Consider the following 20,085-nt stretch of genomic DNA (forward strand, 5'->3'; position numbering starts at 1 on the left):
CACTGAGGCTTTTGTTAGACACATACAGTTTCATTGGGTCTCTTATCACACAAATGAAATGAAATATTTTAGAATCTATTCAATAAATGCTTTGTTTAATATGTGCAAAGAATGGAGGTTGAATAAATTCTGTAGAACAAAATGCCTCCTTTAGGCAACTGCTTTCCCAAGAGCTACCTGTCCTCATCTTCCACTGATGTAATTACAGTAGCAGAATTTGACAGTTTGCAATAGCTGCCAGTTCCTGATTCTAGATTTTCCAGTTTTAAAATCTGTGCTCAGATTTCTTCATCATGCTTCAATACTGAATTTTAAAGACCTATTCTAAAAGCCAGAACAGTAATGTAAATCTTGAATTTCTATGGACAACAAAATGTTCAAGATGAAGAATTAATGTCTGGCAGTTGAAAAAGGGGGGATATAAACAGAGAAGACATTTTTTGGTAGCAGTATTCGCTCTTGTCATTAATGATGTGAGCTATTTATTTCATTTTCATTTCAGTGTGCATACTTGGGGATACACTAAAGTTTAAATAACTATTCTGTATCTTCCTTTCATTATCACACTTAGAGAAAACAAATTGCATACTCCAGCTCCTTTAAACTTCCAGCTATATGTTACTGAGTACATATTGCTGTGAAGACAACTTGATACGTGTTACACAAACATAAATGAAGACTTTGTTTCAGATTCCAAGAATTGGAGACAGGACATGGGGAAAACTACTTTTATTTCTGCTTGTCTATATGACTGAAAATAATTGCAGAAGAAATCTAACTGAAGATCTGCGAGTCATTAGAGACCTTAAATAACTTGATGCAATACCTAGGTTTGGTATATGATTTGTATTTTGCAGGATTCTCATAAAAGGATTCCTAAGGTTGAGTACCCCATCCACTGCTCCTTCTGTCCCTTAATCACAGGGGAACAACAATCATCCTAATCCTGTATTTTTCTTTTTTCTAGATGTTCTCCAATCTGCTGCTGGGATTAATGACTCAGGTGTTCTCAATCCTGAACCCAAAGTTTTCTTTGGGTATTGAAGAAACATCCTGTAGCTAATCCTAGAAGTATTGTAGGGGAAAAAAAAAGAAAAAAAAAAAAAGTTTAGTTTGAGACAGGAGAGTTTTATGAGAAATAAACCAACTGAAACAGGAGTTAGAGGAACAAACCACATAATCAGAATGTCCCAAGATTCACTTTCAGAAAGCAAAATATATGACCTGTTACATCATCATACAAAACCTTAAAATCCCACTGCATATAACCAGGCACCTCCATGAGACAGCTCGTCACATGAAAAAGTACCTTGAGGTTCCCTAGTCTTTCACAAACGAAAACAGAGATTTCCCTCTGCCATAGATCAAGCATTAGTTTGCCTGTTTGGCAGTGAAATGCCAAGGAGGATTATGTGTTAGGACACTGATACTCTAGGTCAAGTCTGGTCCTGATTTAAGGCACTGAAACCGCCTATAAGTGATTCAATTAAACCGCGAGAACTGCAAAAGAGAAGTATTTCACTCCCAGCCTCACCACTAACTCAGTGAAGGCATCAAGCAAACCCAAACCCTGCATTTATTTCCCATCCAAGATTGGCCTTCAGATTAGCGCTTCTAGTGCTGCCTCGCACACGGCCATCAAACTTTTTTAAAAATCTGGGACTCCAAATCTCTTCTCTATTGGATTTCTTTGCTGAAAGCTTCACCTGTGTTTCCCGCCGGTTCCAGTCGGCGCCCGGCCCGGCCCATCCGTTGTGGCAGCGGCGGGGGCCGGGCCGGGCCGGGCCGGGCCGGGCGGTGCCGCGGGGCCGCCGCTAGAGGGGCCGGGCCGGAGAGCACGGCCCAGAGCCCGCGGGCCCCTCCCGCCCCACAGGTGGTGCAGGCAGCGCGGGCCGGGAGGGGCCGGCGGAAAGCTCCTCCTTCCTTCGGCTGCCGCTGCGGCTGCCCCCTGACCTGCCCCCGGCATTGCTCGGTTTCCCCTCCCGAACACCGCGGCGAGACGGGAAAAGCCGGCAAGAGCCGGCCCCCTCTGCGCTCCCAACCCCGGCCCCCCGCCGCCTGGCACGGCGAAGGCGGGGCGTCTCTGCCCGGGGGACGGCCGCAGCCGCCGGCTGCCCTTTCACCCCACCCTCCACCTGCTCGCCGCTTTTGTTTGGGAACGGGGGTGGAGGGGAGGCGCGGCTGCCCCTGCCTGTGGTGGGGTGACACGGGTACGGCCTCGGGCCCGGCCCCGGCCCCGGCCCCGGGGTGACTCGGGGCTCACGGACCTTCTCGCCGCCGCCTTTGTCTGGCGGCTGGCCCTGGGCTGCTCCCCTCTCCCCCCTCCTCCTCGGCCGGGGGATCGCGCTGCGGGGCTGCCGCTCTCTGGGAGGGGCGAGCGGCTGCCCCGCTGGAGAAACGCGGCTTTCGTCCCCTTTCTGAGACTAAGGGGAGGCGGGGGCGCCTCTCCCCGCCGCGCTCCTCCCAGCGCCCCGCGTTGCTCGGCGGCATTTACCCCGCCGCCAAGTTGCCACAAGTTGGTGCCGCCCCCCCGCCGCCGGGCTCCGGCCTCGGCGTGAGACAATACCGCGGGCTGCGGGGGAGGAGGAAGGGGAGGGGGCGGGTGGAGCAGCCCTCTCTCGCCGCCGATGGGGCCGGGCCGGCCGGCGCTGCGGGGCGGGTAGGTGGCTCCGCGGGCGGCCGCCGGCTGGCGCGCACCGGGGAGCGGCCGGCAGAGGCGAGCCAGCCCCGGCGGCGACGGGCGCTCCATGGAGGACGTGGGGCTGCGGGGCGGACGGGAGCGGCTGGCCGTCGGCGACCCTCGGCTCGGCGCCGGACTGGTGGAACCGGGGCCCGTGATGGTGATGGTGGAGCAGCGGGCAGCTGAGGGCTACAAGCTGGTGGAGGTGCAGCTGACCGGCGGGGCTCCCTGGGGCTTCACGGTGAAGGGCGGACGGGAGCACGGGGAGCCCCTCATCATCACCAAGGTGAGCGGCGCTGGAGCGTGGGGAGGTGGGTCCGGCCGGCTCCATTTTGCCGTGCCCGCGGCGGTGACAGCCCGGCCGCGCCGCCTGCCCGCAGCCCAGGGCGCAGGTACCGCGGGGCAGCGCGCCCAGCGCAGGTGCCACGGGGCTGGGGGTGCTCCAGGGCCCCACGGCCGCCGCCAGCGCCCAGGGATCGGTACCGGAGGGTGCGGGGCTCATCCCAGCCGTTCTGGGGGCAACAGGTTGCTGGGCGCAGGCAGCGTGGCGGCTCCGAGCTGCCGCTTCTGGCCGCTCGTACGCCCCAGTAAAAAGCCGGCGCCGTCGTTGTGGGCGCTGGTAACTGGCTGGGGTACCCGAAACCCTCTGCTGGGCTGTTCCCTCCCTCTTTCCCCTCCGGGCTCCTGGCGCAGGAGGGTATGGAGACTGAAACTCGCGGCTCCGAGGCTGTTTTCTCCGCTGCCGTTGCACTTGCAAATTCTAAGTAATTAGGATAGCCTTTTGTTTGTCCCTTCTTGAAACAAAAAGGTCTTGTAGCTAGTGACCAAATCCATGCACCGAAGACGGGGTAGAGAGACGTCCTTGGTGTATATGCACTATCTGGTTGTCTTCTTTTTTTCTCTTTTGTGTTTTTTAAATTTTTTTTTCTTTTCTTTCTCCGTTTTTTTCTTGTCCTTTTATACTTACAGCTTTACTCTCAGCGTACTGGACACAAGTTAAAGAAATGCTTCATGTTTTGTAGAAAATTTTTTTCTTCTGAATGTGTTTTGACTTAAGAGCCCCCATTCTCAGTAATTGTTGGTTTTTGCAGTTAAGACAGCTTTCATGTTGCACAGTGAAAGCACATGAAAATAGATCCATATGTTGTAGTGAAAAAAAAGTCACATTAGCAAAGCACATTTTGCTCAAGATCTGTCAGAAAGTTATATATATGCTTTTGTCTCCAAGTCCTCTGGACTCTGCCTGTTCCCATTTTGAAAGTGCCAGAGAGTGTCAGAGGTCATCAAGTCCTGGTTTATCCACAACAGAAATGATCTTATTTTTCATCTGGTTTTGTTGTGAGTTTTCTGCTTGGTTCCCTTCTCCCACCCTTGAAACAACTGTGTTACGGACTTTCCCAGTGAGAACTTTTCAAACCATCTGTTTCTAGATCACTTCCCTAGTGCTGTTTTTCAAAGAACAACAGTCAGTGTCAGATGTATAGGCTGAAAAATGACTGCAGGAGTGTTGGCCACTTACCACTGTCCTGGATAAGAGAACAGCAAAGCTGGGAGCATTTGAGAAAAGGAGAAAAGAGTGATTTTACTATGTGTGCACTAGCTATTGAGTTCCAATTCCAATAATTCCACCTTTCTGGCAATGGCTAATAAGTGCTACATCTAAAGACTGATCAGTGATGCTTATTCATAATGTTACCTAGGTATTAAGTAACAGGCATAAGTATTTGTGGCATGAGGATGTGGCTGTGGTATGTGGAGAGAAGTGTCTGTGCCTGGGAACCTTTTAAACTGGGTCTGTTGCAAAGGAATAATTAAGTGGAACCACACAGCTGTGCTGCTCTGTGGAAGAGCAGTCTGGGTCCATCTGTACAGACCTAAGAGTAAGAGGGCAACCTGGCTCCTTGGGTTTAAAATTTGGAGTATATTTTTATTTGCTCTTGTTGGATACAGTGGTATAGAAATAGTTTTGAAACCAGGGACTGAAACTTGTGTGCCCAGGACTATGATTTTTTAGCTGCAAAATTTTCTGTCCTGATTTGGCCCCCCCATCATGGTGTTTTAGTTTTTTACTGTACTCCTTCTAGTGGTGGGAAGAATAATTTAAAAGAGAGTGGTTAAAACAGTCCCTCCTTGCAGGAGATATAATTTTTGTCTCCTCTCAGCCGAAGAGAGCTCTGAACTTGTTACCCTGTTCCTGAGTGAAGATCATTGGGCTGTCATGGATGAGGAGATGCCGTTTCACCAGTGCTTTTCTCTGTGGCATGTGTCCTTCCTTTTTAGAAGACTGATGGCTGGTCAGTGGGAGACCCAGAAAAACACAGTGGACTCAATCCTTCAGGACATCTGTGGAAAAACTCCTGGTTTTGTGGATTCAAACTGTGCTTAAGCGTTAGCTGACTATAAAGCTCTGCCTCACTCTAGTCCAGAGCATCTCTGGGGAAGTGAGGGTGGATGACGACAACTGCCAACTCTTCTAGGAATGTGACAAGGTGTGAATGGAGTCTCAGATAGCAGCTGCTTAAGGGGGTTTTCTAAAATTCTGCTTGTCTCTGTGCTTTTACAGTCTCAAAAGCAAGATCAGCCTTTGAAGAAAGTTGCACCTTTATGTAAATGCTGGGAAGTCTGTGTTTGTAAATATTTGCCACTTTCTTTAGCATATATGGCACAACTGCTGGAGAAGTAGCACCAAAAGATACTGTAATTGAAAAATTCATGAGTAAATATATGGTGTTCACTTTTCAGCACTTTTCTCTGTAATACACTTCTCCATTTCTCTAGTTGTGTGGCTATTTCACTTGCTGATAGGAAGGGAAATATTTTACTACAGGTATCATGGGGAGAGTCTAGGGCAAATTCTGGCAACAAATACTATTTGGGAATTTTTTAGAAATTAAGTCAATTAAAACAAGAGTGTCTTTTGATCCACCAAATTGCCAATAATCAGAGAAAGCAAGGCATGCTAAAGAGAAGAAAATGTGTCCAGCCTTACCAAGGGTGTAAGTGTGTGCTCAGCTGCTGGCGTTTTATCCCTGCTCATTGCAGCGGGGTTACACTGGATGACCTTTAAAGGTCCCTTCCAACCCAAACCATTCCATGATTGATGCTGTGAGGGAAGTGCTTTGCCCCGGGAGAGGTCAGTGCACAGTCACGCTGCTGGTGCCTAGCAGCGGGCCCAGCATTTTCAGGGTGGGCAGGTTTCTCCATTCACAGTAGCTTTTCTTCCTGTACCTGAAACAAGACTTGGAGAAATAGTCCAGAAATAGAACCAGGTAGGCAGAGTATCAAATTCACCTGCCAGGTACAAGCCTTTTTAAATTTTTTTTCCCTTGCCCTTTTTGTTATTGCTGCAATAGGTACAGAAAAAAATGGTGCATGATACAGCTTGCTCGATCTTTAAACATAGCTGGTCGTCTAAAGCCTGCCCCACCCAAGTGCAAATGGTGTTGCTAATATTTAAGAAAAAAGTCGTTTAGCATTGTCACTGTGTTGCATACCATTATTTTTAATGTCCCTTTAAAAAATGCTTTACATTTTTTTCTGATCTCTGCATGTGCAAAAAAAATTGCCCAAAGGCAGCTTGATTTGGGCAGTCTTGCCTAATTTGACATCTTAAAAGAAAGGACTTGCTTTTTATGGCAACATGCGTATTTCAACAAAAGGTGAAATGAGATCTTTGAGGACAGTAATTAGAAGTCTCAAGAGCCTCAGTTTGTATTTTCCTCTTTTTTAAAGAAACAACATCTGAAGAAGGAGGTCTTTTTGGAAGTAATGAAAATGAAAAGTCAGAGTGCTCAAGAGTGAATCTCTTGAAAATCTCCCATAGCTGCATTATCTTGATTACTTTTACTTTAAAAGTGCTCTTTTCTGAGATGCCCAACTTGCAGTGTCAATCATACTTTTGATTGTGGGTGGTGTGCTAACTTCCTGTGCTAACAATATCCTTAAGAACTCTGAAGATGTTCTGCAGTCAGCTTTATCCATAATACATTAATAAATATGACAACATTCTAGTTTATGAATTTCAAGAAATATTGATGTATCATTTAAATAAATTTCTCTTTGGTATCAGCTTTACAAGAGCCTACAGCTATACCTCCTAAAGCTATGATCTCATTGCAGTCTAATCAAGGCTAAGCTTGGCTGGTATTTCAGCAAGATTTCCAAGTGAAACCTGGAGTGTTGCAAGAAGTTTTGTTGTTGATTTAGTAGATAGAGTTCTTGTCTCCTGAATCAGTGCTGAATTCATGCCCCAGCTAGAGGTGCTGCCTTTTAAAAAAGAGTATCAGACAGACTCAGAACCTTTATTTTCTTTATTACACTGCACTTTCCTAACGTGCTTCTGTCTGCGGTTAGCTGTGAATTGTAATTTTTTTTAACCTAAAAATCATTTAAATTGTATAAAGAAATGCTTCTCTGTTAATTGGCTGCAAGACTTCTCCATGTGACTTGTATTAATTCGTTGTTTCAGTAGTAAGTGATCACTAGTTTAATTAGATAATTCTTTATTCTTTGGCCTTAAACACGTAACTAAAAGCAATTACTTGCATCACCATACTGCAACAATATTTAGGGTGTAAAAGAGCTTTATTGATGCTGTATAGAAATTAATTTAAAAAAAAGACCTAATCAAACACAAATACCAGTTTCTTCCCTCAAGTTAGGTGTTTGAGGTGAGCTGCACTGTTTGTAGACCCTAACAATTCTTAAACTTGGCTGTGAAGCTTGATGTCCAGAAAACCAGCATTTACCAGTAATCCTGTGAAATTCCTGACTGCTTCAACTTAAATGCAGCCATTTGTGTAAACAGATGATTTATAAGTTCTTAGGAGGCATTGTACTGTGGCCAAGAAATAATTCTAATCTAGGTCTCTGTATCCCAACAAATTTCATTCACTTCCTTCAGTTCTAGAAAGATAATACATAGAGGATTATTCATTTTGTTTTCTTTTCTCTTCATTTTCTCTTGGTCATCAATCCCAGGTAGAATTACTGACCTGCATGTGTCAGAATTTTAACAAGTATGTTAGTGAACAATTTTGAAAGAATGTATCAGATAATGTTCTGTGTTTCTTTTGAAACGTTTATTCAGCTTCTTATCTTGCACAAGGGGCTTATGGTCTGAGTTGGATCTTTTTGTGTTGCTCAGTTTGATAGTTGAGAAATATTAGGAAATGTGTTTAAAGTTAATGTTTTAGGCTTGAAATAATATCATGTAGCTATTTATACTTCCCCCCCTGCCAAATATGTTAAAAATTGGGCTTTTTTTCCCAATGCTATAGAAACTGTTCTGGGTGGTGTTTTCCTTGGAGTCTGGTTATTAGATCCCAGGTTTCTATTACTGGAAGAGAGGAGTTGGCTTGCTTTGATAAAGGAAGATCTTATTGCTTTTAATTTGGTAAGCTAGTTGATGAAGGGAATGGTCTCAGTTTTAGTGCTCTAATGGCTAGTGAATGACCTCTTTATTATGAGTGTTAATTTACTGGCAGAATGGTGGAGCCCACCACCCTCATATGTGGTGGGGAAGTCTGAAGCTTAGGAGGTTGGATTTACAGGTTTTTTTTTTTTTTTTGGGGGGGGGGGTTGTTTTGGTTTGGGGAGGTTTTTTGGGGTTTTTTTTTTTTTTTTTTTTTGGTTGGTTGGTTTCTTTTGTGTTTTTTTTTTTTTTTTTTTGTGGGTTTGTTTTTTTGGTGATTTGTTTTGTTTTTGTGATGGCTTTAACAGTTGAAATGGCACCAGTTTTGGAAGTTGCATTTAAAAGTTATGTTGGATATTGCCACATGTGATCTTAAACTTCAAGGAGTTGAAATGAAAGGATAGTTTAAAGGCTTGTGACTTCAGAAGTCTCAGTTAAATTAGGTGCTTAGCAGTCAACAGTGTGAGAGTGGGGTTTAATGGTGTGAGCTTGCAGTACTGAAATTGCAGTCTTCTTTGTGCATTTCACACTACATTTCAGGGAAAAAATCTTCCAGAGGACTCAGAGTGCTCTGTTTAAAATCAGAACTAAGAAACTTTGTTACAACAAGTGAACTTCCAAGTTTTGGATATACTGGTTGGTTCCAAATTGCTTTTTATCTCCTCTGCATTTCTGTCTTTCAGCTACTTGGGCAAATTTATCATGCTTTTTTTAGTTTGTAAGAAAACACGAACAGAATCATTCATGTCTGTGGCGTCTGCCAGAAGAATTGTGTGATTTGTGGGAATAGTTACTGCAGTAGGAGTGAGAGAGCTGGATTGACTGAATGTTTGGGCTGTTTAAAGGACAATTTAAACTTCTCTGGTTGTTAGTTCATACATATGTTTTTCAGTATGAATTTTGGATGCTATCATAGACATCAGCGCGGAAATAAGAGATCTGCAAGACACCTCTAGTTGTTGCTTGCTGTTACCAGAGATTTGCCTGTAATGCAATTAATTATCTAGGTATCCCTCATGTTTATGGTTTTGTTTGTTTCTTTTTTAAGAGGAAAACCAGCGTGGGTATGTGTGGTGTTTATGCATATGCTACATATGCTTTACTCAGTTACTCAATAGACTGTACTTATTTTTATCTGCAGACCTTGATTCATTGTGTGTGCTCCTGCTTAATGAGTGTTTAAAGTATGGGAGTGTGGAAAGAATAAGGTAAATGGGAATTGAAACATGGCTGTGAATAGATTAGAGGAAACAACTGTTTGGTAGTAACAAAGCCAGTATTTTATTACATGTGAGCTTCTTTCTTCTCAAGAAAAGCTGTTTGTATTTAGTCTTTCTATGCATTTGTAATCTATGCATAAAATACCTAATATGTATATGGATCTAGGTCTGTGGGTCAGTTTGTCATAGAAGTTTGAGACAGGTCTTAGATTTTAAGGAGATTTTTTTTTACTTGTTGTGCATTTAAGAGTTACAGTGCATAAAGATTTTTACAAGTAAAATAAAAATCGATGCAGTTATGCTAAGACTTCATTTAATCTATGAGGACTTGCTTTCAGCTGTCTATTTTGAACCTATTTGGTATTGATGCCTCTCTATAAAACTTAACATAATTCTGGACTTTTGGGTTTGGGCTTGTTTTTACTTTGGGGCTTATTTGGGGTGTGTGTGGGGTGGGTTGCTTATCTTTAAGGTAAGAAACAATCTTGGAAGCTTTCTAAGTCCATGTAGCATAATATTTTCAGTTTAAGGGTTATGCAGGAATTATGCTGTGCTCTCGTTATCCCCTCATACCCTCTCCAAGAATATTATCACTACTCTGGGGGGAATTATTGGGAGTTGTAATTTTTGTACTACTTCTAACTTCACAGATATGGTCATACACAAGCAAAAGAGAATGTAAGGGTTTTGAAATGAGTAACTGAATGTTTTGTGTTAAAATGCATTAATTCAGTGACAGGAATAGTCTACAAAGTTTTGAACTGGAATCAGATTTGAAAAACTGATGGACTTCTGAATGTGTTTGGACTTTTGAATGTCTCCAGCAGGAGACTTCCGCTGGTGTTCATCCGGGTTTAAGATGAATGTTTACTAGAAGGAGATAGTTTTGAAAAGTGTTTTGTAGTATTTAAATTAGGCAGGATTTATGTGCTCTGAATTGCTATCTGGAGGTGCCTGCCACTTGCTGTCAACTGTGTGAGAAGCTGAGGAAACCCCTGATTCCTCAACACATACTAGGATCTTCCATGGCTACCTGTAGTAAGGTAAAATATTACTGAGCAATATCAGTGCGTGTGTGCCTATACCTAAAATATTTTTTAAGAGTTTATTTCTCTGATTGTTTCTGAGCATAGCTTTTCATTTTGATTTATCAAGCTGATCAGGGGAGAGTTGTTACCTACCAAGGACAACATTTATGACCTTAGGAGAGAACTTCCTTCCTCTCTCCATAAATTAATACAGTATTAGTGTTCAGTCTCTGAATAATTCAGGGCATTTTTTGTAAGCACAGTTCTCTTATTGCAGAAAAGAGAATGGCATCTGCCACATAATTTTTGGGGGTCTTTTTAGTGACCTTCTTGAGTATCTGAAGGTCTTTGTGGTGTGCTGGACTCCCCCAGGCAGAAAGAGCCAACTTGCTGGTAACTGCTAGAAATGCAGCAAATTGCAGCTTTGAGAAACCAAATAGCTTTTGTCAGGTACACAATTCTTGGGTTGACTCTTAGAGTAGAAACAGATGGAGCTGAGTGTTTGATGATAGAAAAGAGGTGGTTATTTCAAAGTTCCTCCAAGCCCTGATGAAATTCCAAAATCTACTGAAAGGTTTGAGCTATAAGTCAAAAGCTCAGTAGTATTGGCACTGGGATGAATGCCTCCCGGCCTGTCCCTGTACTTCTCCTACCTCACTCCATATAGAAAGGAACACTTCCTCTCTGGCACCAGCCCTGCTTTCTCCCCATTTAAATCTGTTCATGTCTAAATTGTTAGGTTCTTTGAAATGTTTAAATTCCTCTTACTTGCTTAGAAAAATCTATTAACTGATATATGAGCTAGGAAGCACATTATCACATTTCTTAGATACAGATTTTCTGAAGAAGTGTAATAATGAGGATTTTATTTTTTTTTTAAGATGTAGAGTGGCCTGGTTTTCAAGATGGTCCAAAAAAGGGTGGGACAAATCTCAGTGTCTGAAAGCTAGAAATGGGTAACATAGTAGGGAAATCTCCTTCAGTGCTTGAGAGGCTGTATCCCTTTGGACACCTATTAACCGTGCAGGTTCATCCATTCTTGCAGTCATTTCTCTGGATTAGTGACCTTTCAGAAGGAGAATGGATCATGATTGAGGGTGTTCTTGTTATTGTGATTGTAGGTGGCTTTATGGGATCTTTTCTTTGCTCCAGGCTCTTTGCCGTTCTGTCAATCATGTTTATAAGTTTTCGATCATTTCTGTACTCAGTGCACAGAAAATACTCTCGACTTTGGCTGTGCATTTGTATAATCTACTACAAGTGGATGTTTAATGTTCTGGTAATAGTTGACAGGCATCTCTGAGCAGTTCGGCAGAGTCTAAGAATGCTTTTGCTGATGTGTGAAGGTAAATTCAATTTGATTTTGTGGAAACTGTAGCATACCTACTGAAACTAAGGGGTTTTTTTTGTAATGGAAATGCATGAACTTCATTAGAAGTTGTGCTTTGAGTGTTTGTTGTTTTTTTTTTTTTTAATGAAAAAGATCCATGTGAAACATATTTGAAAAAATATCCAGAGCCTTTTAAAATGGCCAGACTTCTTAATTTTAGAGTAAGAAATTTAAGTTCTTCGTCCTCAGTCCTTCTAGTATATTCTCTCCATAATGGACTTGCAGTCAAGTCTGGATAGCTGAAGGGGGGAGGGATCTGCCAATGGGGAGCATGGAAGTACAGTAAATTTGTTTAGAAGTGATGCACAGGTACCTACTGCTGTACTTGAAATTGCAGTTTCAGTACTTTTCCTCTTCAGTAAAATATGCTTCTTCTCAAAAACCTTCACAAAGCTATACAAAAAGATTATTTTGGATTTTTTTCTCTCTCTTGAGATAAAACATACTTTGCTACACAGTTGCTTTGAAGACTTTCACATAAATTATAAAATAAAGCAGTGTCTCCCACTTTCCCAAATACATATAAACTAGTCAGCATTCCTTAGGAAATAAGCTTCTGATTTGGTTCAGTGAATACTGTTTGGGAATAACAATACTTTGTGTATTTTTCATTAAAATACTCTAGTATTTTAGGATAGTATCATAGAAACATGATTTAATGACAAAGGAAGTGAAGTGCTTCCTACACAGTGTCAGTTAGTCATCAGTGTGTTAATTTTCTTAAACAAATTACATGCAAAAATGGGCTTGTGGGTGTTTAGCTGGCTGATAGCTGATGTAATGAGCTATGCAACTCCTGATAAGTGTTTGGATTCTGGATAATACAATAATTACAGTATTGAATTTTTTTTTCTCTAGAAATACTTTTTTTGTTGACCCAGAAGAAAGTAGAACATTAGATTTTCAGCAGAAACATTTGCAATTGTCTCTTTTTTTTAATGGAATAGCAAAACATCCATTTCACAGCCTTTCATTCAAGTAAAAGAAAGATACAAACATACTGTGTTGACATAAAGTAGTGTTTTATTGGGTGTTTATATGTGGAAAGAATTTTAGGGTAGCAGGGAAAACTTGAAGCTTCATGTGTCTGTTAAACATAATTATTGTTTTGAATAGCTAACTCAAGACTTAAGAGAACTGTGTACTTTAAAGAACAGCTTTTATAAACAGTTTTTAATCTTTTTCATACATGACTATTTTGGTCAAGTGCCTTTATTTCCAAATAGAAAGGCTTCTGTAAAATTAAAAAAACAGTGTCTTGTTCTGTGGCTGGGAGGTATGACAGAAATACTGAGTTCTCTTAAATGCAACACTCACGTCATAGTGCTTCTTCTAAATTTCAAAAAATTGGTGGAACACGACTTTTAAGTTCTGAGGTATTTTTTTCTCCTTTTAAACTATGTATTCTTACTATGTATAGAACTTTTGTATTTATTCTTTTCCCATTATCCTATCTTGTAAAAGGTGACATCAAACAATTTGCTCCTTTACTTATAAAATGGAAACTCCAATGATATATTGGTAAAATAAGTTTTTTCGTACACATTTTTTACCTTCTGGGAACTTGATGTTTTTCCTAACTGCTGTGGAAGATAGCAATCACAGGCAGGGAGTAGGGATGTGCCTTTTCTGACACCTTGGAGACCTGAGGAGTTTCTGTAATTACTCAGTCTCTTGTTAGGGAGGGGTGCAAGACAAGTCTTTTGTTGCTCAACTGAATTTCTTCTGTCTGATTCAGGAAGTCATCATCTTAACAAATATAGTAGCTGTGACCTGTAATGTCAAAGATGTCGGTGATCAGAATATGCAAGTGAAGATGCATGTGGCTCTTTGGTGGTTGTTTGCTCCCTTGAAGACAGTAAAGGGTCTGAGTTGGCAAAGCTTCATCAGAAGCAAAGAACTGGAAATCAACTGCATTGAAAATTGAGAGATCTAGTAAATTAATTACCTCTTTTGCCATGGCTTGCTTATGTACCTCTGTGGAATTGTCTGCTTTGCCTCTGGTGATGAATAGAACTATACTATTTCACAGAAGTCTTGTTTCTCATTAAACAGATATTATGCAGAAGTGCTGAACTATTACAGTGCCAAAGACTTTGTAGTCTTTCTATTTAGACCTAGAACACAGATATTTGAAAACCCTTGGGGTACACAAAGTTGTGTCAAAAGGTGATTCTGTTAATTTTTCTTCACAGCAGACACAAGCACAAAGTATTGTTTAATCTACAGTGTTCATCATAAGTAATGCACCAAAGTGTACAGTTAGGTCTGTGTTTACAAAATTAAACCCAGTACCTACCCAAAATGCATAGATGCTTTTGGTGCTTCAGAAAGTAGAAGAGATGAATGGAGTGAGGTGAGCCAGTTACCTGAGTGTGAGGCAAAAAAAAACCCAGTGTGGACTACTTATATAGAAGGTCAGCCAGCCATTTGAAACAATTGTTGATAATAAAACTTCATATGGAAATATAATTTTGTAGCCAAAATGTGTCCTTGCTGTCCACTTGAATTTCCTTCAATTTCTGGTGATTATCACGAGCTTACAGCTCTGTAATAGAAAGATACTATCAATGATGAAGATTGATGATGATTTCATCAGTTGTCTAAGGTGATAGCACAACATACAAGTTTCAGCAGAATGAGGGGAGCATGTGCATGTTTTTTCTAGCTGCAGACAAAATAAAAAAGTTTAGTTTGTCTGGCCATTACTAGCAGTAATTGGAGGCTACTGTCTGTATTGTGTCAATTGGTGCCATCACCCTGTATTTCAGCCTAAAGGTGTTGGGCTAGTGTAGGCTCCACCTTAAATCCGGTGCTGCAAACATCGAGTCTTTAGCAACCTGGTTTATTTTGCTGAAAGCTGACTGGGGAAATGTTGCATGAGCAATTTAATTAACTGATTAGAGGGAGAGGAGAAGATCAGCAGGGAGTGGCAACATCATGGTATACAGTCACATGCTCTGCAGTGACTAACAGGCTTTAGTCCAGCTGACTTCCAGTGAAAATGAAATTCAAGTACCAAAATAATTTTGAAAATAATTATCTCCTGTTTCCTAACTTTTGAATTAACAAGCAGTCTGAATCTAAAATGTGTTCACCTCTCTTCTGAGGACAGAATGGGCATAACTATTGATAATATCGGAGTAAAAAGAAAACTATTTTGCCTGTTTTTATTTTTGGCTACCAAAAAATACTTGACATTTGGCTATCTAGGAGAGCATGTTTGCTAAATCAGCGCTAAATTAAGTCATGACATTATAGCTGCGTCTGCATATCTTATAGGGACTTCTTTGCCTAAAACTTTGGATTTTTCTGTTCCATTTGATTGATTCTGGCTGCAGTTTTTTATGGCCAAGTTTTCTTCTGAATTTGGAGAAATTTCTGTGACTTTTTTTGGGCTTCTTGTTTTGATACTGAAGAAAATTGGTTTTATGCCTTTCAATACCATGCTGCTAGTAATTACTGATTTTAAAAAATGTTTTTAAACTTTGCACTGAATTTTTTTTATTATTCTGATTGTTTAAATCTGTTGACTCTGGATGCCCCATCACTGGGAGTGTTCAAGGCTAGGGCGGGTGGGTCTTTGAGCAATGTGATCTAGTGAAAGGTGTCCCTGCCCCTGGCCATGGTTTTGGAACGAGATGATCTTTAAGGTCTCTTCCAAACCATTCTATGATTCTGTTTGTCCATGAAATTCAGCATTAGCATGTGTTTCTGCATGGTTGTAAGGAATGTGGGCTAGGGTTGTGTATGTGTAACAGTCTGAAATAATTTTACAGAGTGATTCAGTCTTTACATTTTATATTCTTGTAATAGTTTTGGGTGGGTTTTTTTTGCTTTTACTTATTGTTTTGTTTAAGAGAAGGCAAAATAAAACTGATGTCCTAGTGGTATCTATGTAATTTTATCAGCTGAACTGCATTTTTCAAACTAATTCTCCTGTGGGACTTAGCATTAGAAGGTGACTGGGATACCTTGTGCAGTGGGTTTAGGTTTCTCCTTTGCCAAAGGAATGTTTGGATTCAGGAACCTGGTCTCCAGGTTCTGGAGGGGATGTGTTATAATTTCTTCTTCTTTCTGGTGCTTGGGCTCAGACTCTTCTGAGTTTCTTTTAACCCATTTGAGTGTTACCTCTTCTTACCTAAAAGTCTTTTTCCCTTGTCATTATCTACATGAGTGATTCTGAATTCCATTAAATAGTCAGCATTTTCTTTCTTTACCTGCTTCTTTCACTATGCTATTTCTTTACCTATCTCCAAAGCTTGGAGATAGGCTTTGGCCTTTAAAGGCCAAAGCCTACAAAATGTGAAGGACCTTCTCTCAGGACTTGCTGTTGATTGAGACTTCTAATAGCTGGGCACTTTTAAAGGTGAAGAGACATAAGGCATGACATTGTGGATGCTGTCTGATTACTACTTCTCCTGAAGCAGTGGTCACTAGAGTATTTCAAATGTAGTTGCCAGTTTTACTTCTTAACATGAAGATTTCTTTTCATAATTTTATTTCTTCATTTGTTCCTTGGAACTGGGTGAACCATTTCAGTTGAAATGTAAGAAAAATAAATGTTTAAACCTTGCATGTACAGTGAAGAGTTTCTACCTAACTAATTGAACTATGGCAAATTCATCAGCCACTGAAAAACAATATGATCTCAAAATGGAAGCATTGAACAACTTTGATTAGTGAAGTGGTTAATACCACCTGTGGTTAATTACTGAAATGGGTCTTGGATTATGATGAGGACACAAGATGATTTTTGTATAACCATGGCTTAGATACTACTTCATTAGAAAGGTGTAATATATGTAAATAAGAGCAACAAAATGATGTCTGTATTTTCTATACCATAAATTTAAATACAAATGAACTCAATAGCTTGCAGGAAGAGCAGTGACTTCTATGTTTTTGTAGTTGTATTTGAAGTTAATCAGTCTGTTTTTTTTAATTCAAAGCCAGAGTACACATAACAAACTGTGACCTGGAAAAGTATCCTGTGAATTTTGGTACGCAAGAGAGCACATTGTTTTTGCTCTATCTCTGTGAGTCATGCAGCTAAAACATCTCATCCAGCTTTAGTTTTGAAGACAAGAGTGCGTAGTAAGGTTTGGGGGTGTTTTGTAGTGTTTGATGATAGTTGTCCAGGTGCTGATTAAATTTTCATAAAGCACTAGAAAAATGTCTCCTTTCTGAGATATTCTGAGTTACTTCCCTTTCTGATCAGGCTGTGAGTTGAGGCAGAAGGATCATGACTAGTAGTTAGGCATTTTAAACAGCAGAGCTAGCTTTAATGTACAGTGTCAGAAAAGGAATTTTCCATTCTTGAGTACATGTTATGCAAAGCTTGCAGTTTTGGAAGGAAAGCAGGAACACCTTATGACCTCCAGCATATTCAAGGTTTTGGTTTTGCGGTTTTTTCTTTAAAAAAAAAGTGACAGTTCAAATTCATTTTGTTCTTATTTGATTTATGTTCCCAGATCTGTTTCCTGAACTGACCAAAAATCTGATAAAGGATGCCAGTTTCTTGAAAGGTTTCAAAGTTATGTATTAAAATTAAATCTTGAAGTTCATAACCTTTGTTTTCTGAATGCTGGAGCTCATTCTCAAAGGAATAGGAAAAAACCCAAACCTATAAGCTGTTACCTCAGTTATTGCACCTCGGTAATGCAGTGCAGGTTGTGCACATGAGATGGGGACTTCCCCCCCAAGGCAAGAAAAGACCAGGGCTTTAATGTGAAGTTGATGATGCAGTGGCAATAAAAGAAGGGATAGCGCAGGGTCCTGGGTGTTACAGCCAAGGTTGCGTCACCATAAATTGGCAGGTTTTTTAATCCTGGTGCTGACAATTGACACAAGCTTCCAGTTAGTTAAAAGTATGTTGAAAATCTAGTATGGTGCTGGAGAACAGCCAAAGTTACTTAAAAACCGTCAAAGTGAATTTCACGCATGGAAATTGAAACACAAACCAAAATGCAATGGATTTTTAATTTTAAGAAACTTGAGGACTTGGCCATGTTTATAATAATAGTAATAGTTTCTACCCTTTAAGCAGTATGTCTTGGAACTTTGTTCTTATGTTTACTGTTGCTTGGTGGCTTGTTGTTGGTTTTTTTTGTGGTTTTGTGGGTTTTTTTTCTTTTCTTTTTTTTTTTTTTTTGAAAGATACTTGCTCAGTGTGAAGGAAGTTATTGGCTCGGTGTCAGTGTACCTGGAACAAAGCAGATCAGAAATGAAGGTGGATTGTGTACTGATGGGCCCTTTTAGTATGTTGTCCATTCAGAGTTTCTGAAGAAACAGAAAACTACATTGGGATTCAAAACCAAAAAGCTGGAGTTGTATGGTGGCAGAGTAAATTCTATTAAATCATAGGATCTGTAATCTGTCAAATTGTTAATTAGTCACAGGGCAACAGAGCAATGAAAGTTTTGACTGATACCATTTAGGTTAAGTATAGGAAAAAAATGGGTTTTGTTTTGTATTGCATTGTGTTTGCAGGATACTCAAATGAAAATATGTGGCTTTGTTGATAGATAAACACAGCTTTGAATCCCTGTTTTTCATGATCATAAGATTGTTTATATAAGATATGAGATTGGGTCCTACTCTGAAATAGTACAATATTTTCATTTATCATGTAAACTCCAGATGACTTCTGAGATTATAGAGGATAGTGTTGGAATTTCTTCAGTTATGTTTTATATTTTGTCCCTAGTTTCTTTTTTTAAAGAACTTAGCTTTAGCTTCAGTAGCTCTGGAAAAAAATTACTGAGATTAGTTAGATGCAAGTTATAATTAAATCATTACACGTAATGTCATATATCTGTAGTTTTAAATACTGTATTATTTCCTGCTCTTCTCGGTGATTTTTAGTGCTGAGTGTCATAGTAGTGTTAGGAGGTAAAGCTCTCTTTGGCCTTCTCTGTGCTGTAGAAAAATTCTTAAAATTATCCATTCTCTTCATAAGGACTACCTTGGCAGTAAAAAAAACCTAAAAACCTTCTGAAAATCTTTAGGGTTAAAACCAAAATTGCATTTAATTTTTAAATTGGATTCCCTGCTTTTCTCATTACTGTACCTTGTTTTTAATTCCTTCTCATAGAGTTTGATGCAGTGTGTCTGATGGTGTGTAAATGTATTTGAATCGTAACCTGTTTTTAATGAAAACAAAAGATTGAACAACCTGTTCTAGCGGAAGGTGTGCGAGCCCATGGCAGGGGAGGAACTAGCTCTTCCAGCCCAAACTGTTCTATAATTCTGTGATATGCTGTGCACTAGCCAGGAAAATGCTTAAAAGTTCTTTGGTGCTAAGGATATAACAAGCCTCAGTGCCTATTTCTTCCAAGATACTCCTCTTCCTAGGGGTTGCTTATGGGTGGAGACCTGAGGGTGTGCAGCAGCACTGGAGGTAATTATACGAGATGACAATAGCAGCAGCTTGTGGTTATCTCTGTGGCTGTATCACTTTTGTGCTCGTAACTCTCCCAAGGAAACCTTCCTCTGGGCGGCTGTGTCACACTGATGCAACCTGGCTGGAGCCAGCCTGGGACTCCTTGAGCGTGGGATTTGTCTCAGGGCATAGTTTCTGGTTGCTTGGTAGTTTCAGAGGGAAAGATCAGCAAGAAATAATTGTGGCTAATAGATTTGCAAATGTGATGAGCTCTTAACGTGCAGGTCATGAACAATAGTGATGTATTGGCTACCCCACTGATGAGGAAAACATCTTGGTTTTGCCAATCAAAGATTTCCATTAAGGGCTAGACTTATTTTTTCCTGATTTGTGGCAGTCTCTATATAATTATTGTTGCAGAAACATCTCTGTGCATTCTCAGAGAGCAGCTTCTAATTAGTTCCACATTTAAAATTTCATACGTTTAGAGAAAACCAGTATTCTCTGGTCTTAAAGAACATACTCTGGTGGTTCACAGAGGTAAAAAGTCCTTCTGGAAAAGCTAGGAGACCGGTAATTTCATTGACAATATGTTGCCTAGGAAGATTTCTGTTAATTTATTTAGGTGTGCATTTAAGGATTCACTGCAAGCAAGGAGAAAACTTGTGAATTATTTTTTTAGTCATAAGTTTATGTAATTTTGTTTTGCCACAACTTGGCCTTGGTAGTCTGAGATTTTGCAAAAATTGAGTATTTGTCAGCTTTATTTAGGGATTGGAGTTACAATTTCCTCATGAAGCTTTAAAATTCCCTGCTGAAATTCTTCTATTTCATAAATGGTAACTCTTGGCACTGGTAGAGTCTGTTTGTGATGAGCCTCAGTCACTATGTGCTAACAAAATGGTGACTGTCCAGTCCAAACCAGAGAGCCTGATAAGTTAGCAGTGCTTTTCAGTCAGTAGTATTTCCT

At 40.5% G+C, this 20,085-nt stretch overlaps 1 protein-coding gene across 3 annotated transcripts in view; it reads left to right on the forward strand.

The window, feature by feature from the left end:
* Positions 1 to 2,733: 2,733 nt before the first annotated feature.
* The window catches only part of SHROOM2 (shroom family member 2), a 115,765-nt gene continuing 98,413 nt past the window's right edge, over positions 2,734 to 20,085 (forward strand). For all 3 annotated transcript variants that reach the window (XM_050973046.1, XM_050973048.1, XM_050973049.1), the window contains exon 1: positions 2,734 to 2,966. In XM_050973046.1, coding sequence (XP_050829003.1) covers positions 2,748 to 2,966 — 219 coding nt within the window. In that variant the 5' untranslated portion in view covers positions 2,734 to 2,747. The remainder of the gene's footprint in view (positions 2,967 to 20,085) is intronic.

Source organism: Serinus canaria, chromosome 1 (genome assembly GCF_022539315.1).
Source record: "Serinus canaria isolate serCan28SL12 chromosome 1, serCan2020, whole genome shotgun sequence".
Taxonomy (NCBI): Eukaryota; Metazoa; Chordata; class Aves; order Passeriformes; family Fringillidae; genus Serinus; species Serinus canaria.